Below are 25,739 nucleotides of genomic sequence, written 5' to 3' on the forward strand. Positions count from 1 at the left end.
GGTTGTCCTGTTTTACCAGTAAATGTTGAGATTGCTTAATAATGAGGGGCTCATGGGGCCCCTTATATCTCTGGGCCATCCTGCAGCTGCAGGGTCTGCTTCCTCTGTAGTTACGTCCCTGGTTGCGTTTGATTCTAATTGATTTTAATTATTAGTTAGAATCTTTATACCTTTTGCATGCTGATTGGGAATGGCAGACTATAGGGTAGGTAATAGTGGTAGTACAGTAGATAGTAAATGGGTGGAATACACTAGGAGAAGACACCTGACACAGATTTCTGCTTTGCTACCCTCTTGATAATTCTTGTAGGTCCCCTGCTTGGTGGTTACTAGCTCACATTGAGTAAGGTGTAGCAGGGAATACAAAGAAAGCATAATACACCATCCACTCTGCTGATCGTATGTATAGTTTAAAAATGAAACTGGTTAAATAGGCTGTGCAGACTAAAAAATATGTTTGCTATAGTTAATTAGCCAGAAATGTATAAATATATAAAGGCTGGAGTGAACGGATGTAAGCCATATGTCAGATTGGACAAGAATCAGCCCATATGCTGCGTGTGCCCGCAATGGATTGGATCCAGTTGCAGAGAAGTAAGGAAAGAGATAGCAGCATAGGGACTGATTCTAGGGTTGCGCTTTTCCACAGAGGACATATTTGGCTAGCCAACTTTATATGATTGGTTGTGTGAAATAAAAGGTGTTTCAATTTATTCCATTTTATTTTTTGACTGAACTGTTCCTTTAAAGCATCAGTAAACCATAAGCACTTTTGCAATGTACATTGATTTTTTTTTTTTTTAACTCCAAGATATTAAGGGATACATGTAATGGTAATATGAATGAATTTTGTTACAACAGAGTTACCTGCTGGTCATTTTCTGACCATTCTAACCACCAATTAGTCAAGAAAGAAGTCAATAGAAAGAAAGAGGTCTGGTCTAATGTTCTTCTGGTTAGGAAAGATTTGAGAATTGTGTCTCATTTTTTTCCTAGAGAATATCTTGTAAAAAATAAATAATGAATGTACATTGCAAATGTTCTTAGAATAGAACTGTCATCAATTTGACTGAGTGTCGGACTGGGCCAGCGGGCCGCCGGCCCAGACCTGCTCCCCCTGGCTGACCAGCTTTTTTGCTGCAGTGTTTTTTGAGCATGTGCAAACGGCACATCGTTTTTCTCGCATGCACATGTGCCATTTTTTGCATCGCGGCAGGATTTTAGAGATCAAGAGGGGACCCCCGGGGACTGCCAGGAGGGCCCTTCATTATGCAGCTTCGGTGGGCCCCCAAGGCTCCAGTCCGACCCTGATTTCACTTATTTTAAAGGTTACTTATCCTTTAAAGGACCAAAAAGAATTAACAAAAACATGTCATTAACTCAAACACCATTAATATTCAGAGAAATTTCTGGTATCTTAACAACGTTTTTGAGCATAGAGACCTGAGCACTGCTGTTTGAATCTAATGTGGCCTGTGTTAGGCTGCCCCAGATTTGAAAGGGTTCAGTGGGGTTGGCACATAGGCATCCCCTCTCTCGCCCCTAACTTGCATACCATTTGCATGTGCAATTTATTGGTCTGAAAATGGCGCAGCCAGCATCTGGGCCCCGTACTTAACACCTGCTAAAAGCACTCACGCCCCCGGGCTTTTAAAACAGCCCTTACATGTTTTTCGAGCATAGCTGCCCTTCACCAGGCTTATCTTGGTGTATAAACTTTGGCTTGACATTGGATATACAAAGCAGAGTGTTACAAAGTTCCACCTATGAAAAGTGAAAGTTGAGTTAGTAGAATTGCCATTTGCTTAGAACAAAACGTGTTCTTCTCTCAGCCTTCATTTTACTGTCAGGTAGGAGTTTGTCAGGCAAAAGCTTTAAAGCACAGGTAACATTTTAGTTAGAGTTTGGTTTATTAAAAGTGTGTGCTATGGACCAGAAAAATGGCAAATACAGTGCCCTCATCACACAGCCAATGTCTTACTTTTGAATCAATGTACTGATAAAAAGCAATTCTATATACTTTATAGAGCATTCCTTGTAGTATCACTGTTGCTTTTTAATAGTTTAGGCAAATGCCATGGCTGGAATTAGTGCGGTTTGTTCCTTGTCATCTTGGGAAGATAGTCCACTGTCAGCTTCTGCTGCTGCTGTTTCATGTGGCTTTTTCCTCACCCCAAATCTAAACTGTTCTGTTCTGAGCCTACTAGCTAAGCTGGGAAACACCTTAACATACTGTAAGAACAATTATCATTTGACAATTCATTTTTGTTGACATGAAATGCCCTCAGGTGAATGGCACAGATGTGATTAGCAGTGCAGGTTGGGAATTGTAGTTTTCATAGGATGTTGTCTTTCATGCTGAGTAGAATTGTACAATCATACAGAAAGGCTGCAGGTGTTCAAAATGTTCGAAATATGCACTAATATGTGCAGCGGGGGTCCATTTCTGCTTTAGCTGAATCTCGCCTCGCAGCCTTTCCAGTCACAGTTAGGGTAGGCAGAGTATTTTTCACCTGGAGTGAAAGAAATTAATGAAAGGGACACCATCATAAAAAAATACACTTTTTATAATAATTACATATTTTACACCACCTTTTAAAATGTTTTTTTTAGTTTTAGCTACATTAGAGGTTTCACATTTATGTTTATACTCTCATTGTCATGTCAACATTCCAAGCAGTCGTGTAGTAATTGTTTGTGGGCCATTTCAGATTAAGTATTAGATTTGATTTTGTCCCATGGGACACTAATGCAGGGAGTATATCTAAAATACCAGGCATAAAGCAGAAGGAAACTATTTAATTAATTAGATGTGTGCCAAGAAATAGGTTTCCCTATTGAAACACAAAATTACTATGGGGTCATTTTTCACTGCAAGTGCAGCAGAATTTTGAGTGCAATGGCCATGAATTCCAGTGTAAGATCAGCAGCAAGAGGGAAATGTGCTTGAAGGAGCGAACCTCTTCCGATTCTTCTTTCATCAACGGTCCTGGGCCGACACATGCACAGTGTGCATGTTAAAGTTCCGTTTTTCACTCCACTGAGCATGGGAAACTATGTGAATTAGGAAGAAGTTGAGAGAGTATTGCTCGCTGAGAAGTACCCTAGACTGGTGCACCTTCCTGGGGTATCAGGTAAGTGATTATAACATTTGGCAAACCCCCGATGATTGAAAGGAGATAATAGTAAATAATATGAAGGAAACTGTATTGGTATGGGATTTGAAATGAACTGAAACCGGTCTAATAAATATAATTGCATTCACTAGATTTAGTACAGGCTGTATAGTCTTTTTTTCCATCTCTCTTAGTTAGATACGGCAGGAGACCTACAGCATAAAGATCTTTACAGTAATGTGTTGTGGCATATTTCGTTTAATTCCAGATAAGACATTATTCCCTGTGTTTTAGAACTGACCTTAGTTTGTAAAAACAGCATGTCCAATATGTTGCCCTTTATCACTGCCAGGAGTGTTAGTTAAATTAAACCTGCAGAGTCACATGTAGGACCTGCCCTAAAAGCTACAAGAATACTCACCATTATACATCCCTGCAGGCATTATTATCGTGTGCTGACGGTTTGCCAACACACTAAGATGAAAGAAGTGTCCTATATTCCAGTCTTGTTCAACAGCTTTCTATTGAATTTGAAATAAAAGGAAACAGACCTGAAAATCAAAAATTCCGTGAGTCATTTCTTTTGCAAAGAATTATTGAAGGGAATTATGAAGGGAAAGCATTTTATCAATGGGGAAAGGCACCAAAACTGCCTCCTAATTTCATGGTTATCTTAGTAATGCGTTAGAGGCCAGAGATCAAATCAAACCAATTGCTGCATATCTTATTTTGTTAGCTCAACTTAGACGCAAACCGGAATGGCAACATAAAGTGATGTGGCAATTCAGCTGCAGAAAAACATTCTATAGGATCCCTTCCACTTACATTATCCTGGCCCGCAATACATTGTAAGGCGAATTTCACTGTTCTTAGCCATATATATATATATATATATATATATATATATATATATATATATATATATATATATATATATATATATGGCTAAGAACAGTATATATGAGCTAGCAATCATTCCCTCGTCACCTATAACAGTATGCAGGGTAGGGTACTTACAGACTGAAGGGTTGCGGTTACCCCATTGGCCTTTTCTAAATAATAGAGAAGTGACAATCATTGCATAATCTAATTAGTCTAGTCTAGTCTAATTAGTCCAATCTGCATATTATAGGACAGATTCAGTGAAGTGAAAAAAAGTTGTCTCATGGTTTATCATGTGAAAAGTCGTGGGCGAGATTCATTTCAGGGAGGAACAACTTTTCTCCAAACTTTGTCATGAAAAGAGTCATTAAACTGCTACAAAAAAGTTGTTCCATTATTGCAGTGGGAGCCTGTGTTTGAAGTTATTTGCTGGGTGCTGGTTTGCCTTAAGATAAACTAGGTTCCCACTTCTCTTTCTTCAAACTGTTCTTTAACCTGCACACTAGTGATTTGATACTTGAAACCTGCAGTTTCACCTGCACCCTGCAATGGGTTGGATTGAAATTTGGCCTGCAATTGTTGGTTAGGGTTGGTAGCGGGTCAGACTGGGGAAGTACACTCCTCCGCTGTTCCCGAATATTCCCTGTTTCGGAAGCAGAAGCACATGCAGAGTGAGAAGACGTGAGTAGAGGTTGGACATCCGTCCTACAATGGCAACATATTGTGAATTAGAGTCAGGTGCGTGTTAAAGTTTTACAGAATAAGGTTGGGTTTGGGTTGAGTTTTTCCTGACCCGCACACCACTACTAAACACTAGCCAGTTATAACGTCTTACAGGTAACTTGATGATTATTGAAACCTAGAAGCCCAGCCACAGCACCCCTGCATTTTATGTTCTTGGAGGATTTGCACTCAGCTAATTCAGGGTTTCTTGTTCTGTTTGCATTATGTGTCAGGTCACTTCACAGACGTCATGATGGAACAGTATGCACGTCTGTTAGCAGCCCCTCTTCTTCTAGATTCCTATGCCAACATCACCTTACATAACATCCACAAACTGGGCTGGCTAGACCATCTCAGCAGCTGCCAAACATGTACAGTGTATTCCAACAATCACCACCTTTCAGAGTTGCAGAGGTCTCTTCCTCCAGACTTAGCAGCCATAGCATTTCAGCCTGGGACCTGCTTGCTTCATTTTCTGAATGGTTTCCTTTAGTTTGGAAGTTTATTTGTATGATGGAGACTAATGACAGTTTTGTGATTTACTGGAGAAATGCCCCTTTGCCAGTTTCTTGTAGTTAGGAGATGGTAGCTTTCCAAGGAAGACTGGAGTGTGACAGATATTTTTTTCTCTACTATAAATGTGTCCCTTGCTATTCCCATAGGTATACTTATCACTTGCTGTAGATACATGCACATTGGCCAAATGCTTGGTAGAGCATAGTAACATTTGCAGAATTATTTTTGAGTTTGAATTATGTAAGCATGTTAGTGAGAAGGCTTACTTTAGGTCAGCAACCCTACGGATGCTTTAAACTACAAACCCAAGCATTCTACCAGCAACACTGTACTGGTCATTTATAAACTGAAAAGTTCAGTTGTTAGCCAGACTGCACTGTGAATACCATGAGCAAACCAAAAATTTACCCTATGTGCATTTAACATCGAGCTCAGGAATTCATATGCACTAGTAGTACTTTGTCCATTGGATGATTTATTACTTTATGGGAACATACTAGATTCAGCGACCTGTATCAGATATGTATACATGCACACTTTTTCCCTAAATCAGTAGTGATGAGAGGAGAAGAAAAAAGCTGATCGGATCAATAGGGCCGTTCCATTCTGCTTGCGTCTGTAATCAAACAAAGTGCTCTCAATAGGTTTTTCTTTTCTTGCAGATTTAATTAAATTAGGTGTTTAATGCTTTCTGTTAACAGATTGTGGTTTACTGGCTACACAGCCTTATGCCTTGCAGTTTCTCTCCATCCTCATGGCTCATTAATGACTGATGTAATCATGAGCTTGCATAGGGGACCTGCACACACATACACACACATACACACAAACCATTTGCTATATGTCTCCCGTTCTGTAAGTACTCAACTGGGATTGAGTCTCTTTTGTTGTGCCGGGAGTCCGGGACATAAACTCACTTCTCAACTAATTCTGCCCAGTCATACAGCAAACCCAATGTTTACCTCCAGATTGTCTTTGAGAGGTAAAACCATGGCAATGTATTTCAGCCTGATTCATATTTTTGATCAAAGCAAATGGTAAAAAGTACAAAATGGCTAGTATCCACTAAGAAATTACTCTGCATGCTATACTTTCTGTGGGGCATTCACTGCTCTATTGCTGGGATTTGTCCATTTTGGACAAGAGACAATGTCTGCACCACAATACTTTGGAGTACAGCCACTTGATGTCTTCAAGTAGGGTCAGCAATGATACACTAGACAGGTTGCACCCCATTATTCACATTTAAATAAAAAGCAAAGCCTGCTGGTTGGGATTTCATTTGGCAAATTAGGAAGCAGTGAATCATGGAGCCACACTTTTGCTAGAGAGCAGCTGCACTTTATATCATTTGATCTACTCAATTGCTGTATAGTTATGCCCAGGGCATGTTTTGTTCCTCTGAGGGAGCACTGCGGTGATCAGAGAATGACAGCTGTTGTCTGAGAGGATTTTGGCAATCTAAAAGGCTTGTGAATCATTGGCCAAACAGAAATTAGTAGCAAGAAAAACACATTTCAATTAAGAGTCTGATTTAAACAAAAAAAAAACTGATTCAAGGTGCTTGCAGCTGGCAGTGCCTGTAAGCATAGTAGGTTGGGATGATATCAGGTAAAAGATACTAAAGAGGCACAATCAGTTTAATTTGGTGCTTTATTCAGTTGTAATTTTTTTTTTTTTGCAAGAGGAAGAACAGGCTCCCAAACATCACATAATAATGGGCCCTAGAGAGACTGATGCTGTCCCTGCCTGACAGGATTTTGAAACATGACCATAAGATATCTTTTTAACAATTGCACAGGTATTGGTTAGGCAGATGCTTCAGAGGACTCCATACCCGGCCCAGTAAGCTGCCAACTCAGTGTGAAGGGTCCAAGTAGATTTAAAATTCTATGAAGGCAATCAGCTTCATGTGTTGTAGTTTATCTAGAGGCCAGTGCCAACATTTCCCTTTGTAGTCTTTGCAGCAATGCCAGACTATCTAGCAGAGTACAGTTTTCAATGTGTACTCCACCTAGCGTCACAATCTATCAATAATTTATTTGTGGGGTGCATTAAAAATATATGCATGTATAAAAGTAACACATTATTATAATGGAAAATAATCTGTAAAGCGTTTACAGTGACTCTTTAAAGGACAAGGAAAGTCTAAAATAGAATAAGGCTAGAAATGCTGTATTTTGTATACTAAATATAAACATGAACTTACTGCACCACAAGCCTAATCAAACAAATGATTTATGCTTTCAAAGTTGGCCACAGGGGGCCACCATCTTGTAACTTTGTTATACATCTTTGCCTGACCCTGACCCTGCACATGCTCAGTATGGTCTGGGCTGCTTAGGGATCGTCACAAAACAAAGCTGCTTGAGTTCTGCATGGCTGGTAAGTAAGGCGGGGGCTCCCCCTGCTGTTCATAAGTATGATTGTTTCCCTGCTCAGCAGTTAGGGACCATCTGACAATTCCTATCCACAGCAGGAAATGAAGGGAGAATTTCACTGCATACAGTCAGGTTTCTTATAAAAACAGTACACATTTTTTAATTAAAGTATATTGGAGATAGGTTTCTTTTTCATTAAAGAAAGTAAAAATGGGATTTTATTTTTCGGCCTTTCCTTGTCCTTTAACAAAAGTTATTTGCTTAATTTGATTGGAAGAGAGGTTGCTATAATTGTATGGCGGGACATGCAGTGTCTGATGTATTGAGGGAGAGAGTGATGGAGTGACTGGTGGATGTGAGGAGACAGAAGCTGATATACAGTGGCAGAGAAGGGCCAAAGGCTGTTGGACATAGAAGATTGATGTTAGTGTGAAGATGGTAACCGGACGTGTACAGAGAGAATAAATGTGGTGCTGTTCCCTTCATAGAGCATGGCTAAAGTGTCTTTTTCATCTCTTGCACTGAAATGGAACCTGCCTCCAGATTATTATATAAATTTTATTATATATTAAATTACTTTAAAATTGTTCTGCCTGCAAACTTTCTTTCTCAGGAAGAGATTAAAATGCTTGTGTTCGTTTGCAGTAAATAATAAACATGGTTTTGTTAGTGTTGAAAAGTATATTTGGCCTCATTAAAAAAAAAAAAGGACTGATAATTTGGAACTGTTGAGGCTTGAGAGTTGTAGTTCTGCTCAGTTATGGCTGGTGGTAGCTCGCAGAGCATTAAAGAAATAAATTGTTTTTTTTAATGCACAGAAACCATGAAAAATGTGAAATATATATATATCCCACTTTGAGTTCCCCTATCCCCCCCGTTTAAAAAAAAAAAAAGCAAGAGGCTGAAAGCAGACTACTTTTATACAAGTCACGAATCTCCAAGGTGACGTCAAATATTCTCACATTTCACTGTAGAGGGCACATTACTTTCTATAATACACAAGTCAAGTGACACAAATGACATCACTAAGTACTGATGACATTGCTAAGATGCTTTATAAGGATGTAATTCATTTTCATGTATTATATCATAACAAACAGTGTTTAGCAATTTCAGTGCATTGTGTGTCACATTCCCAAACTTAATAAAGCTTTTTGTTTAAAAAAAAACAAAAAAAAAACGATAATGTAAACCCTATTTTAAAATCGGAGGATATAAGAAGTCACCTCCGATGACTTCTTCTGTCCGAATATTCTGCTATAAAATATTCGGAATTAGAAGCAGTGTCCCATCCTGGCAGATTTCACATCAGCACAAAGTTTTTTTTTCCTTTAAATGAATAAACTAAATCCATCTGATGGCCTTGCAGTGCATAGGTTCAAAATCCCTGCTAAGGAGCATGTATTGCTAATGCCACTTGGCATCCATAAGATTATGAATTACTTTTTAATATAATAACTATGCTGTAACGTCAGGTGTTTTGAGATTTCTAATTACTCTTACTAGGAAGTAATAGTTTAAAATAGGCTATGAACTCCATATTATATGTAACATATAGTATTTAGGAAAAGTACACAGGAATTTGTTTCTTACCATAGTTGCATTTCCAGCTGACAGAAACACTTGGTCACAGTTAAGAGAAATGTGATCTTCCAGCCAACACTGAGCCCACAGGATTGTCTGTGAGAATAATTAAATGGCAGACAGGCAGAATGATTGCTTTTTCGTGAATGGGAAAGCCTTTGCTTGGATTATGTGAGGATGAGGGATTTTAACATCAGTGTCAACCCCAGACCAAAAAAAATAAAAAAGTGGCAAAGGTTTTTGCTTAAATTGATTTATTCTGCACAGTAGAATTATGTTTCCCACACATCCATAAGGTGCAAAAGAACCACAAAAATGAAATCAACATTTTGCTTGTTCAGATTCAGAGGCAGTTTATTCTGCTGTGAATTATGCCAAGAATGTAACGTTTGGTCTTTAATTGCCACAAACATTTCGATATTCCTGCTTCTGTCAGTGGCTTTCATTAACCGAGCCCTTTCTAGCAACCGAATTTATATTTATTGGCCTGTTTTCCATTTGATCATGGAAACTTGAAGCGGTGCCAAATTCAGGAGGAACATGGTTTATTGCACCCACCTATTAACGTCCACTTTTAGAGGTTTTCATTTCTTGCCCGTGATCCATTACTTATGAGATTAGAGTGAATTCAGCTTGTCATCAGTCACGGCTCCTTGGGCTGAGATTTTCTGGTTGCCTGCCAGTCTCTTATCACAGGGACTCGTGTGATGAAAGGTGAAGGCACAACACAAGCACAAAGTCAGGATGCAACATTTTCAGCCAGTGGTTGAAACCTCACTAATTATCCCAGGATGTTCTGAAGTCTTTGTCTTTCCATCTTCTTATCAGTGTTTTTTCAGTCTGTGTGCAGCCTTAATTCTATAGATTTCATTTGTGTAGGACCTCCGCAAACACTTGTGCGTCATTATAATTCACAGATCTCATAAACTGATATTTATTAATAAAAAAAAAAGAACAGTATATGCAAACTATTTCCCCTTTTCACTAATAGTCCTATGTGTACCATTTCCACCTGTGCCAGTGCTAAAGTTATGCTGAATGCCAAAGTGCCAGACTTTCTCACCTTCTATTGCAGGTATTGCTTTCAGCGGCAAAGGCAGTTTATCTGGCAGTATTGCATAAATATAACAGGATCTTATCCTGTTTTTTATTTCTGTTTGTGCCTACTATGTTAGTTGCTTCAGAATTTAGCTTTTAATGGATCCTGGCATGCATTGAGAACCATATTTTAAATAAAAAAATAGGAATGCAATGCAGGACTATTTCCCTTTCTGCATGTGGTACCCCAGATGCTCCAAGCCTCCTTTTAGTTGCATTTTTGCTCTCAATGTAAACAGGGACTATGCAGCATGTACTCATTCTATGGTATCAAACGCAAGGACACAAAACTCATTGCCTAATGCAGTGCAGAGTGGCAAAGCACATGTTTCAGAAGCAATTCAGTGTTTTTTTTATGCCAGCATCATTGTGGCAGCGGACAGAGAGGCAAAATTACACTAATTAGCTTGTGTGTTACTGTGAATGAGACACAAGTTGTTGCTAGCATTTTCTGAGTGGGTATAAGTCACTTCCATTCACTGAATGTCAATAACAGCATTAGCTTGTTATTCACTTGCTACAAGCCTGTTGACCTACTGATGCAGGAACCCTGGAATTACTGTTACATCCTGGGTGCTGGCAATTCTAGGGTTCCTATTGTCAGTTGCACACCATGGCCTTCTTGAATTAACGCTTGGTGCACTGTGATGGAGGGATCGGCACCCTCCCAAACAAATAGTTCCAAAAGATTCACTAGCACTCAAGGCTGGTTCAAGCAGTGTTGCGTGTTTATTTGCAGTTATCCAACGTTTCGGGGTTGTACCCCTTTGTCAAGCATTACTGTATGCTTGAGAAGCTTGACAAAGGGGTCCAACCCTGAAACGTTGCACAACTGCAAATAAACACACAAGGGATTGTCCCTGCTGGAACCAGCCTTGAGTGCCAGTGAAACTTTTGGAACCTTTTATTCACCTAACAGGGTTGTAGAGGGAAAGGCCCCTTCTATGATTTTGAATAAATTATAGTTGACTAGACTGACACAAAACTTTATTTTTATTAAAAATACATAAGTTGTATATTTCCAGAATGAGATTGGTGTAGTGAGGTGCAAAATTTTGTTTGGGATTTTTTGCAGGGACTCATGAGTTAGGACCATGGCGCAATATTTCAAAAAACTGTTTTCCTAATCCTAAAGTTGATGGCACATTTGGCATTTGGGATTGGTGCAGACCTATCAACAAGAATTACACTTGTCTTTGCAGACAGACCCCACCTCTTCATGGAAACACATTGTGTAGGGCAGATATTAGTGCAGGTAGATGGGTATTAGCCAAAAACACGAAAGAAAGCATTCCAGAGCAATAGCTGCCTATCAGTAGACCCATGTACTCATGCTCAAAGAAAACTTTTGATTGCCAATAATCCTTAGTCTTGGAAATTATGAATTGGTCCTGTATAAGCCCCTTTTTTCTTTTCATTGCGTCCTTACATTGTTCATGTAGTTTCCTAGACTGAATAGTTGCATTTTCTGCAAAAAGCAATGGTATGTGTGCAGTTTATGTGAAGCTCAGATGCTGTTGGTTGGCAAGACAATTCTTCTGTCCCACAGTAGGCCTGCGCATACCCTCAGAGATTCCTCATGTTAAACTTGGTTCTGGAGCCAGCAGTAAAGTGTTTGGGGGAGGTGAATAGCAGGACATCTTCATAAGTGAAGAGGAAATGAGCGTATAGGAGAGGCCCCATAGGGTTATAGCATGATACATGTTTATAAAGTTCTAGTCAGGGAGTGGACTGAAATGTCAGGTGTTCTGTTATTCCCTAAATCTGTAGTGTGACTTACCGTAATCACCAGAGCAATTAAACTATTAAACATTAACACTTCTACTGTTTTTTTTCTTTCTGTGCTGACACAGAATACAAGAAACAGATTTCTTTGTTCACATCTCTTTATTTATTATTTATTTTATTTGTTTCAAAACTCACATATAGCAGCTTTTGGCCTAATACATGTTACAAAGCAATTGATTGATTCTGTATATTTTTAGGTGCGTGAATTACAGACTAGGTTGCAGAGTGTACAAGCAACCGGCCCCTCTAGCCATGGCCGCCTCACCTCAGCAAGCCGACCGGTCAACCCCAGCACTGGAGAACTGAGCACGAGCAGCAGCAGCAATGACATTCCCATTGCCAAGGTGAGCCATTGTGTAGCCTGCTAATGTCTGGCATTATCTGAGAGACACAGCTCCTTGTGTTCTCAGCTAGAGGATTAGTGAGGGTGTGGAGTAAAAGCACCCTCGGGACTAGGGTTGCCACCTTTTCTGGAAAAAAATACCAGCCTTCCTATATATTTATCTTTTTTCCCTATTAGTAATATTGGGAGCAACCATCATTTTTACCGGCCAGGCCGGTAAAATACTGGCCAGATGGCAACCCTACTCGGGACTTCAGCCCCACTCCTCACCTCCCATGTGTCTTTGACTGGAGAGTTAACCTGCAGAGCTAGATAAGTGAGCCCTTGCTGGAAGGAGGCTCAGGCACCTTAAGTCTGGCCACATGGGTAGATTCGGGGAGATCAGTCGCCAGGCGACAAATTTCCTCTTCTTCGCAGCGACTAATCTCCCCAATCTGCCTTCCGCTGCCTAAAATGTAAATCGCCTGGGGGCAGGAACATGGAGCGCTTCGATTTTCATTTTAGCCTGCCGGAAGGCAGATTGGGGAGATTAGTCGCTGCGAAGAAGAGGAAATTTGTCGCCTGGCTACTAATCTCCCCGAATCTACCCGTGTGGCCAGACCCTTAATACCAAGGGAAGCACTGAATATTATCTACTTCTGCTATTTGTTATGCAGTTGTACAAAAAAAGAAACTGCTGCATTTGGTAAGAATTGGGAAATGTCCTTTTTTTCATTACGAAGGTGGAATTTTATTTCTTTTGATGGCAATAAACATTCAGTGAAAAAAGACAGCAAAGCAGTTTCCTTAATCACTGATAATAAATGTACTATTAATGGATCTGAATGTTTGTGGTCCCATATACAAATTGCATATATAATCAGTTAAAAAAAACAGTGTGCATTTTATTGATAGAGTGTCAGGGTCGATTAAAATGCATATGCAAAGAGTGGGAGTCCAGCAGCATCTGTGGACCAAAGGTCATATTTAGAAATCATGCTTTCCTTTCAGTCCATGGAATCAGGAATGTCTGTGTGAAAAAATTGAATACAATTATATTTATATCTAGAAGTTCAGATAGGGTTTATGTACCTTTTCTACATAAACCCAACAGAATGAGCTCATGTCAAAAAGTGCAGTATATTTTAAGGGTAATGTCACAGTGTCAGCATTGATTGTTGATCTCTGACCTTCCCTATAATTACATAGATTGCATTGCATTTGCAAATTGGCTGGTTTATTTAATAATACATATATGGGATCCGTTATCCGCAAACGCTTTATCCAGAAAGATCCGAATTGTGGAAAGGCCATCTTTCATACACTCCATTATAATCAAATAATCCAGATTTTTAAAAATGATTTCCTTTTTCTTTGTAATAATAAAACAGTACCTTGTACTTGATACCAACTAAGATAAAACAAATTCATATTGGAGGCAAAACGAGCCTATCGGGGTTATTTAATGTTTAAATGGTTTTCGAGTAGACATAAGGTATGAAGGTCCAAATTACGGAAAGACCCATTATCCTGAAAACCTCAGGTCTCAAGCATTTTGGATAATAGGTCCCATACCTGTATAAGATTAACATTGCTTTAGTGCAATATAGCAGGCATTGTGATTCTTGCCTCTATTGCTATTATGCTTTATATAGCAGAGATTATACATCACTGACATCAGTCTCTACCCTAGTGGATCTTACAGTCTTAGGGTTAATTCACACGAGGAGATTCAGGGAGATTTTGTCGCCTGGCGACTAATCGCCTCATCTTATGAGCAACAATCTCCCCGACAATCTCACGGAGGCAATTTCGGGCGACTATGGAAAACGCATCACTGCGTGTGCATTAGCGCAGGCGACTTTTCATTATAGCCTATGGGAAAACACGCTGAGGCAGTTTGGGGAGATAGTCGCTCAGAAGACGAGGAGATTAGTCGCCAGGCGACAAAATCTCCCCAAATCTCCTCGTGTGAACTAACCCTTAAAGGAATAGTAAAACCAAAAAATGAAAGTGTTTTGAAGTAACGAAAATATAATGTACTGTTGTGTTGCAATTGTACAACTGGTGTATTTGCTTAAGATACTATATCTATAGTTTATATAAACAAGTTGCTGTGTAGCCATGGGGGCAGCCACTCAAAGCTGAAAAAGGAGAAAAGACATAGGTTACACAGCAGATAACAAATAAGCTCTGTAGTATACAATGGGATTTATCTGTTATCTACTGTGTATCCTGTGCTTGAATTGCTGCCTCCATGGCTACATAGCAGCTTGTTTATATAAACTATAGTTGTGTTTCTGAGGTAAACACGTCAGTTTTACTAGTGCATTATATTGTCATCCCATTAGAACACTTTCATTTTTTGGTGTTACTGTTCCTTTAAATCTGTGTTACTTACAATGGTCAGTTTTTATTAGAAAACATGTCCTGCATGTTTTTCAAGGGAAGGAAAACGGAACAGGAGGTTGCCTATCACGCTGTGCAAAATGTAGTGTGAAAAAAAGTGTTATTTATCAAGCTGTTGCCATGATTTAACACCTTCCATTACCATTGGTGAAATCAGCAGGCAGTATTCATTACAAAGTTAAAAGTGGTGATATTTATGAAGTGCCTGTAGTTTGATTTACTGTAGAAATGTAACATATTTTACACTGGCGTAACCCATCCGTTATTGTGATATAGTTTATCAAGGTTGGTAATATTTATTTAAGATGTATTTTGATTCATTCCAGAGACTTTTAGGGCAGAGGCACATGGTAAGATTCGGGGAGATTAGGGCTAGTCCACACGAGGAGATTCGGGGAGATTTTGCCTGGTGACTAATCGCCTCGTCTTCTGAGCGACTATCTCCCCGAACTTCCTCAGCGTGCATTAGCGCAGGCGACTTTTCATTGTAGCCTATGGGGAAAAACGCTCAAGCAATTACCTCTGAAGAAGCGTGTAATACATATAAGAGGAGTAAGACACAACATCTCTCACTGCTTTGCAAGGAGCTGTGGATCAATAGACATTCATGAAAACTATGAAGCAGGATAGTCCATAAAGTCTTGCTTGCTGCATCACAGGCCTGTACATGAAATTCAGCACACTGGGATAATATGGTTCAGGAGACCAAATACCTGTACAGGTATGGGACCCGTTATCCGGAAACCCATTATCCAGAAAGCTCTAAATTACAATAAGGCCGTATGCCCATTGATTCCATTTTATTCAAATAATCCAAATTTTTTAAAATTATTTCCTTTTTCTCTGTAATAATAAAACAGTACCTTGTACATGATCCAAACTAAGATTAAACTAATCCTTATTGGACTGCAAAACCAGCCTATTGGGTTTATCTAATGATTTTCTAGTAGACTTAAGGTATGGAGATCCAAATTACAGAAATCCGGAAAACCCCAGATCCCGAGCATTCTGGATAACAGGTCCTATACCTGTACATGGAAAGTATTTTGATTAGAAATATTTAAAACCCAAGTCAGCAAAAAGTTCAAGGTGGAGTTTGTAGAGTTGCCCTGCACAAGGACTGTCCCTGTATTTAGTTACAGTATCTGTACAAAAGTTTGGATTTGTGGCCCTTTCACTTTTTAAGTTCTGAAGGTTGACCCTTAATCTATGTCCTGTGTTGCTATGTAACCATCTGGTATATTTTGTAGATAGATTCAACTTTCTATGGCACTGCAAGATTTAATTCCTGAGATGTTAGTATTTTAAGAGCACCCTTCTTTTGCTGTTAATTTGGGACTTAAAAACCCAGGTCACAGGATGACTGTGGACAGAGAGTACATTTGCATTGATGCATAGACCCCCCTCCCATACCCTTCCAAAGTTAGCTGGTGAGAATTGTATGTGTAGAAACGAATGCCGCCTCTGCTGACATGCTGTAATATTTCGTAGATTGCGGAGAGGGTGAAGCTATCAAAGACACGGTCAGAATCATCTTCATCAGAGAGACCTGTGCTGGGTTCAGAAATCAGCAGCATTGGGGCAAGTATATAAAGTAATGCAGTGGAGACAGATTATTACACTGCTGTTTATTGCTGAAACTGGCCTTCAGCCCTGTGCTTTTATATGGTCACGGAACTCCTTGGTGACTTATAATATCTTTATATTTTACAATAGGATGTACACTATTCATTATATATTTTGCATGTTATTATTGGCACTGATGTATTGTAATGGTAATATACATGACATACTGTATGTGTTCTGTTCCCTATATAAAAGCCACAAATTGCCAGATAACGTAGTCAGACCCCTGACCAATTCTCTACTCTGAAATAATGTTCTTAGATTTTTTTTGTAATACTAAGCATTCAAAGTAAAAATTGTATATTTTAATGACATTGTTTCCCTTACTTATTTATATGTTTTTGCCAGGTTTGCAGCAATGACAACTTTTAGACATAAGGCTTTGCCAGTGTTTAATCCAGATATGCTCAGTGATATTCAGGTTAGATAGATGACATACATTTTTAAAAAGCGCCACAGATTTTCAATTGGTTTGACACAGGGCCGGACTGGGAGTAAAAAGCAGCCCGGGCAAAAAAAATCAAAGCAGCCCACATGTAAACACACAATGATTTTGAACTCATCCACACATATATGTTAACCATTGTGTTGATTTGCCATGTATTATAAGCCATGAACATCTTATTTAAAAATGACAAGGATTCAATAGTTACATTACAGTATGGGGTACATTACTTGTTATAATATGCAAGTGATACTTAGAGTTTCATACAGCCTTGTACCTTTATATGGTCACAGAACAACTCCTCAGTGACTTCTAATATCCTTATCATTTACAGTAGGGGGTACATTATCCATTATAATACATGAGTGATACTCAGAGTTCCCTGTATAACTCAGGCAAAGAAAGAGTTAATGGATTCAGTGTGAGAGAAACACTACCTGGCAAATCTGTGTAAGGGATAAGCTGATAAGTGTCTGGGGGAAGCACCAGTCAATACACACAGACATCTCACAAAGCAGCCTGCCCACAGCTCTGTACAGGTTTCTCCACACTGGCTCCCCAGATGCTCTGGGAGTTGGAATGCAGCAACATATGGGGAGAATCAGTCATATGGGAGTGGACTTAATGTGTTTTGTGCCTCTCCTGCCCCCTGCCCAGCTACCTCATTCCCTTAACTTAATGTGGCCATACACGGGCCGATAAAAGCTGCCGACAGACTGAGTCGGCAGCTAATTGGGGCCCTCCGACGGGCTTCCCCGATCGATTTCTGGCCGAAAGTCCCGTAGGATCGCGGCCGCATCTGTTCGTTGATGCGGTCCCACGAACCGACCGCCCATTAGCCATCGTTAGGATCTGATCTTTGGGCCCTAGGACCCATGATCGGATCCGCCCAATATTGCCCACCTCAAGGTGGGCATATCGGGGAGAGATCTGCTCGTTTGGAGACATTGCCAAACTAGCAGATCTCTCCGTGTATGGCCACCTTTAGTCTGTCCAAGTCCCTAAGATTACTACAGAAAGCATCTGCTCGATTCTTTCCCAGGCACAGGCTGCCTACTCTTGTGCCGTTTTTTTTGCTTCATTCAAGGCAAAGGAGGGAGCAAGGTGGCTGCATTGGGAAACGCACAGCTGATCTGTGCAAGAGCGGCCCACTTAAACAAAAGGATAGAGCGGCCCCATCGGCAAATGCCCGAATAAACAGATTGCCCGTCCGGGCCTAGTTTGACATCATGGCGTGGTCACATTCTACTTTCTTTTGTTCTTGAGCAGCTCCAACATTTTTTCCCTTTGTGTTTGTGATCACTGTCCTGCTAAAAGTTGAACTTCAGTTTTTAGCTGAATTTTGCACAACGACCTGGAGCAAATTACCAATTACCAATTACCCCCAATGATTCTAGTTTCTTAGCATGGTAGTCCTTTTTGAAGAAGAGGTGCACCAGCCTGGGGTAGTTTGAAAGCAACTAGAATCCCTGGAGGTTGTCTAACAACTGAGCACCCCCCAGTGATTTCAGCTTTCCTTTTCCTTTAAAGTGTGGGTACAAAGTATTTGTGCAAACATAATATTGCATTATTATATTAACGGAATAGAAAAAATTATTTTGCATCCGTGTAGGCTTTTATTAAAGTACAATGAGAGAACTGGTGAAGGGCTTGGCTACTTTTGTCATATAGAGTAAATGTTAACCTGTCACAGTTATTTTCCATTGCCAAAACCTGTAATAATGTGTGTGTTGCAGGTATCCAGCAGTGTGGCAGAACATTTGGCACACTCACTGCAAGACTGCTCCAACATCCAAGAGATCTTCCAGACCCTATACTCTCATGGCTCTGCCATCTCAGAGAGCAAGATCAGAGAATTTGAGGTGGAGACAGAGAGACTGAACAGGTATGGGCAATAAGGGAGAAAAGAGTTCCTTATATATTCACTTTCTTATCTAATGTCATTGTTTTCAGGCTCATCCACAGCTTTAGGAGCAGCCACCTCCACTCAGTAACATAGAGAAAAACAGGAACTGGGGAGCCTTCAATGTAGTTAATTATTCTTTATTATAGCACAGGGTATGAGGAATAAGCTTTTCTTTCCGTCTATGACAACATATAAGAAAACTCACAACAAGCTCTATATACAAAATTATCATCTTGCTTGTATCAGAAATGTTAGTTGCCCAAAAACATACTTTGTTGTACAACTCATTTTTGTGAGGGAAGCCTGTAGAATCTGCTGTAAAAACAACCAGTTCAATTGTTTATAGCAAGCATATCCAGCCTGTGGCCTTCCAGCAGCCATTGTACTAAGGCTCCCAGCTGCAGGAGATGTTGGTTGAATATATTATGTAGGCCCAGTTTTACAGCCATACTAAACTTCACCAGATTCCCTTTTACATGCCAAACAAATAAGAACACCTGAGTCTTCAAACTGAAAATTGCACCCAAGTGCAAAGTGTTGTACGGTGATGGCACAGGGATACGTGATACCAGTAATCCCAGCAGTCTTGTTCAGTAATAAAACCATGACACATATTCCACATGTAACATTTTGTAGCAAGCTGTTATGTCTGGAATTTTGTATTATACAGGTAGAGATCCTCTAAAAAGCTCCCTTGAGTTGCAATAAATCATCTGTTGATGTCTACTAGAGTGCCATAGTACTTGTGCCATCTGTATTTGAGGTACATAGAGAAGGAGAGATTTATAGCTTGTATACTCTAATGGTAGCCTGGAGCTTGTTAGAGTTACACAGTACATATTGCTAGGGGTTTGCAGAGAATAGAGGAAGGGCTTTTTTTAACACTATGGTATAGAAGAAATTGACTGTTAAGGGATAGTCCACACGGGGAGATAGCGACGCGTTTGCGGTCGCGGCGACAAAGCGCCGCGACAGTCGCCGCGACCGGCGCAGGCGACAGTTTTGTATGGGCGCCTATGTAAAAACGCCTGTGCTAACCACACGAGGCGATGCGCTTTTCAACAGTCGCCTGAAAATGCCTCGCCAGGCTTTTTCAGGCGACTGTTGAAAAGCGCATCGCCTCGTGTGGTTAGCACAGGCGTTTTTACATAGGCGCCCATACAAAACTGTCGCCTGCGCCGGTCGCGGCGACTGTCGCGGCGCTTTGTCGCCGCGACCGCAAAAGCGTCGCTATCTCCCCGTGTGGACTAGCCCTAAAAGGGCAGCTAAAGTCGTAATGTTATCTGCCTTCACTAGCATATTGTAATGCCCTAGAGCTGCTTTTATGTAATAATTACCTCTAAAAATCCTTGACAATACCTTGTGGACTCTTTTCTCCAGCTTCCTGAAGCGCATGTGCTAAGAACCTTAAACAGTATGTGTGCATGGTCAGCAGACAAATTATTGTGGGCTAGCACTCAGTGGTGTAACTAGATGTTACTTGGCTCCTAAGCTGGCAAGCTATATTGAAATAGTTCATTCCAGGGCCCCCTGCAGCCGAAGGGCCTGCTTCCTCTGTTTTTATGCCCCTGCCAACAGTGACCGAGCATGTACCTGGCCTTCACCAAAGCAGCAGTACTGGAGAATTGAAATGGAATTTGGACAAGTGAAAATCTGTGACAACTGGTCAATTTGTATTTGATTTGGGGTCAACATTTATTTTCTACTCTTGATATTCTTGGAACTATGGCTGACAGTTGGCACAGCAATGTTTTCATATGCCTGTTACATTCTACATATTGGCCCATGTACTTTAAGGTGTAAAGGGGAATTAAAGTGCCACTCTATAAGTACTCCCTCAATTTTTCTGCTAGCTGTGTAGGCAAGAATTTTCTTCTGTGCAATGTGTAAACTTGTAATCAGCCATTTGAGAGCATTGCAGCAAGTATGTGAACATACACACAAATGTTATATTGTTCACTCTACCCCTAGGTTGACAGACATCGAGAATGCGTTTTTAATTCTCTTTTAGTGACAGAATTTGGTTAAATTTTTATAGGCAACTGTTGTTTGTGTTTTTTTTCCCCTTCGGGACTACATCTTATGGATTTAGCTGCTCAACTATATAATAGCTTTTTTTGAACTCCACTTTCTTTTAAAATACATGTCAAACCTGCTGCCCTGTGGATGACTGCAGCTGCCTCTGTAATACCTCAGATCCTTATTGCCCCTCACTGGTGCATTCTCAGGGTGGGTGCTAAGCAAATAAAGTAATAAGTGGCACATTCCACGTGTATAGCTGGAGCACATGCCTGCAATGGAACAGGAGTGGATACTAATGGAAAAGGTAGTTAAAGTAATCACAGAGAGATACAAGAAAGAGTCTACCGATTTTATGGATGTTCCCATCTCATTGGCTAAATAAAATAAAGTGCATAAAACTGCAAGAGTGTTTGACAATGACTGCAGGGCAAGGAAAAGAATACGGCTGTACAAGAAAACTGTGCAAGTAAAAGAGAATGGGTTGTAATGCCTGACAATAGACTTGTATGATTATGGTTTTCTAAGTGCCTTATTGATCCTCAGTTCTGCCTGCTTGCCATTATTTGTTCATCCCAGTACACTCTAAATGTTTGATATGCAAAAGAAAAAAAACAGTCAGTAATTTACATGGCGGGATAAAAATATTGATTCTTTACTCCACAGCCGAATTGAGCACTTAAAATCCCAGAATGATTTGTTGACAATAACGCTGGAGGAGTGTAAGAGCAATGCTGAGAGAATGAGCATGCTGGTGGGAAAATATGAATCCAATGCAACGGCCCTCAGGCTAGCACTGCAGTACAGGTAATTATGGATATGTATTATTAAATCTGATATTTGATGCTTCAGATACATTTATTTGATCTTTAACTATGAGACCCAGGCACAGTCAGGGATATATTAATATATCTTGGTTTTCTGGGTAGTCAGAAAAAGGCAATGCTTCTAGAATACCCTCCATCAAATTAAATGACATTATAAACTGGCAACCGTGTGCCTTAACATGACCTTATTGTTTCACATGGATAAATGGACATTTTCCCACTGAAATAAGTGGAATATTCACACATGAAGGAATCTATTTGCCCCCACAATTGTGTGTTTAGTTTTCATTTCGTGATAAATATGGCCATTTACATTAGCATAGAATAAATTATATTCAGAATCAATAGGTGCCAATATACTAAGGTTATCAGTCAACAGGGGAAAGATAAAAAAAGCATTCCTGTGACATTACATCTGACTTTGGCCAATTGATATATAATTATATAATACACAAAAGCCATGAATATCTTGTAAATGATATCCTTATAAACGGTGAGTTCTGATGTCATCAGTTATAAACTGTGAGTTCTGATGTCATTTCTGTCACATGACTCACTGAAACTTGTGTATTATAATAAATAAAGTACCCCCAGTTGCAAAATATGAGGATATTAGAAGTTACCTCTGAGTTCCATGACCTGTATATGGTCATGAAACTCCTCTGTAAATTATAATATCCTTATATTTTACAAGAGGGGGAACTTTATTCACTATATAATAGTGATTGCACAGGAAAACAAAGTTTAAATTGTTGCTGTAATTGCGCCAGCAGCCTAACAACAGAACAATGGGAAGGTAACCAGATAGCAGCTTCCTAACACAAGATAACAGCTCCCTGGTAGATCTAAGAACAGCACTCACTAGTAACATCCAGGTCCCACTGCAACACATTCAGTTACATTGAGCAGGAGAAATAACAGCCTATCAGAAAGCAGTAACATAGCGCAGCACTGTCTCTTTCTGAAAGCACATGACTAGACAAAATGACCTGAGATGGCTGCCAACACACCAGTTTTACAACTAAAAAAAATACACTTGCTGGTTCAGGAATGAAATTTTATATTGTACAGGGAATTATTTGCAGTGTAAACAGTGTGATTTAGAAATAAAAAACACATCATAAAATAATGACAGGGGGAAATAACATAAACAATTGTTATTATGACACTTGGATCAACTCTATTCACACTTGTTTGAGATGAAAAATTGAGTCATGTGCCCTTTCCACAATTGCTGTGGTTTGAAGTTCTAAAGGCACTATAACCAGCTGATTATCTGACTGCATGATCAGACATGTAGTTAATATCTGACTTCATGGACTCTAGGCTACAATACCTAGGTGTTCCACCAACTACATGGAAACTGGATTCAATTCAAGATTGTTGCTCCATGGACACCATGGTGAGACTCTGGCCACATTGGCACTCTAACACTAACCACGATGGACACCTGGATGAGACTCTGAACACACCTGGATGTAGTATTTGCTGTAAGGATACCTCCTGGAAAAGATTGTTACTCCATGGACACTATGGCAAGACCCTGACATGAATGGTTTCTGAGCACACTGGACACTTGGGTAAGGTGGACACAGGGGTACCTTGTTGATATCCAGACTGCATGGACACCTATGAATTCTCACTTTTTGAAAACCTACTGGATGAGATTGTTACTTCATGGGAACCTGTATGAGATTATCTCTGTATGGGCACCTGGGTAGTATTCTACACAGTACGGCTGCCTGCTACTGGAACAACAATTTCTTAGAAATAGTTATAGTAACATTACAGTTACTGAATAAGATGCTATATTGGGGTTATGGTGCCGTGGAACCAATTTGGTGGTATTGCAAAAGACTTGAGATTCAATGTGCAACTGTATTTTTCTCTCTCTGCAAGAAATGTCAAAATGTTCATTCTAGCCCTTATGTTTATTCCTTGTTTTAGTTATGGTTGGATATGCAGGGCATTAGCTCTATCACTGAACAGTGACAAGCTTTCTCCTGCACCTGTGCTGGCTATAATAACTGAATAGAAGACAATGGCAGGGGACATCAATGGATTTGTTAATATGACATGACAGCATATGTATTGCTAAGCTTAGTGCCTCGTGCTCTAGGATGAAACAGAAGGCAAAAGACTGTTTGCCAGGGATTCGCACCAGTGACTCTTGCGTGAGCCCTGCAGCATCTTGTTGGAGAAAAATATATTGTCTCTGCAAACAATGTGATATGTGGAGGGTGCAGAGTTTAGTCTGTTTACACTAGTTTAAATGGTATTGAGCAAGCAGTGTGTATGTATGTATAGGAACATTCCTGCCAATTGTCTTTCCTATGTACCTTTATATATTAGATTAAATAAGCCAATGAAAGCCTCAAAAGGATCTAATTTGTTTAGGGCAAAGTTATTTTGCTTCGTTTTGCCAGCATGTTATCTAGAAATAGATACCTTAATGGTGGCTTAACACTATATATATAAATATATATATAAATATATATATATATATATATATATTTATTTATTTTTTTTTTTATTTTTTTAAACCTCCCATAATATTTTTTTAATTGGTGTTACAATTCTAGATGCAGTGAACATTATATAACAATCACGGGCAAGATGCCATACATTGTGTTGTTCATATTTCATGCACCCTTCATTTCAACCTATTTCCTGAGCTTTTTGCATTTAACCTTTATCATTCTTCTATTACATATTACATCTTATGTTCCTGCCAGTTTTCTGCTCCGTTCTACTTTTCTCAGTGCCTTACCTCTCCTCCTGAATAAACAGCATTTGATGTGGCGCTGGCGGCTGGACTGGTTCCCAAGAAGCTTTCTCTTGGAAATTTAAAAGCTATTTACATCATGCTCAGAATGTTAAATTACGTCAACAACAAACATTGTTGTGGCTAACATTGCCTTCTGTGAGCTCTCCTGTGCATGCTGTTTCCAGGAAAGAGTCTATTCTATTCCTGCTCCCCCTGTGAGGTTTAGAATCCACAGGTTAATCCATTCCCTTAGCAATTCCTCAATCTTTCTGAATTCTAGTTTTTAATAAGTAACAGGTAGACACTGTGACACCTATTTAGTTAAAATGCTGGGAAACTTTAGGTCACCAGGAAAGTCGTGTACTCAAGTGCTACCTGTAAAATGTCAGCCTCTTGTTGCTAGGGGAATTGATTATCCTTATTTTTTTTCTTTGTGGTGTAGCGAGCAATGTATAGAGGCATATGAACTGCTGCTGGCCCTCGCTGGGAGTGAGCAATCCCTTATCCTTGGCCAATTTCGAGCTGCAGGAGTCGGATCCGTAGGTAAGAGCAATAAGACATACTTATATTCATGATTATGTTAGAGCACAAAATAAATATTTATTCAGACTGCCTGGTAAGATTTCTACAAGTATATATTCTAGACAATGTGCTGCAAATAGTTGTTCATTGTTGTGTTTTTTCCTCCAACTATACTGGCTCTCGAGATGATGCTTGTACACTAACATTAAAGGGGTTGTGCATCTTTAAATTCCTTTTTAGTATCATGTAGAGAGGGATATTCTGAGACAACTTGCAACGGTTTTTCACTTTTTATTATTTGTAGTTTTTGAGTTATTTCGCTTTGCATTCAGCAGCTCTCCAGTTTGCAAATTCTGAGGGCCCAAATTACCCTAGCAACCATGCATTGATTTGAATAAGAAACTGGAATATGAATAGGAGAGGCCTGAATAGAAATATGAGTAATAAAAAGTAGCAATAACAATAAATGTGTAGCCTTAGAGAGCATTTGTTTTTAGAAGGGGTCAGCGATCCCCATTTTAAAGCTGGAAAGAGTTAGAAGAAGGCAATTAATTAAAAAAAACTATAAAAAAATAATTAATTGAAACGTTTGAAAAGTTGCTTAGAATTGTACATTTGATAACATCCTAAAAGTTAACTTAAAGATGAATAACCCCTTTAATGTTATTAATCAAACCTATAACATACAAGGGCATAAAAACCTTTTTCAGCTAAAAACTCATTCCATCAAGGGCACTGTGCAATGCAGCCCCAGATATGCAGAGCAGACACATTTTATAGACTTCGTGTTTTACAATTAGCTCCAGGC

At 39.6% G+C, this 25,739-nt stretch overlaps 1 protein-coding gene across 4 annotated transcripts in view; it reads left to right on the forward strand.

Annotated features, from left to right (window-relative positions):
* The window catches only part of mcc.S (mutated in colorectal cancers S homeolog), a 173,690-nt gene that overhangs the window by 121,936 nt on the left and 26,015 nt on the right, over nt 1-25,739 (forward strand). For all 4 annotated transcript variants that reach the window (XM_018244312.2, XM_018244313.2, XM_018244314.2 and 1 more), the window contains 5 exons: nt 12,286-12,432; nt 16,311-16,400; nt 18,627-18,775; nt 21,482-21,622; nt 24,852-24,952. In XM_018244312.2, the coding sequence (XP_018099801.1) occupies nt 12,286-12,432; nt 16,311-16,400; nt 18,627-18,775; nt 21,482-21,622; nt 24,852-24,952 (628 nt within the window). The remainder of the gene's footprint in view (nt 1-12,285; nt 12,433-16,310; nt 16,401-18,626; nt 18,776-21,481; nt 21,623-24,851; nt 24,953-25,739) is intronic.

This window comes from Xenopus laevis, chromosome 1S (genome assembly GCF_017654675.1).
Source record: "Xenopus laevis strain J_2021 chromosome 1S, Xenopus_laevis_v10.1, whole genome shotgun sequence".
Classification (NCBI taxonomy): Eukaryota; Metazoa; Chordata; class Amphibia; order Anura; family Pipidae; genus Xenopus; species Xenopus laevis.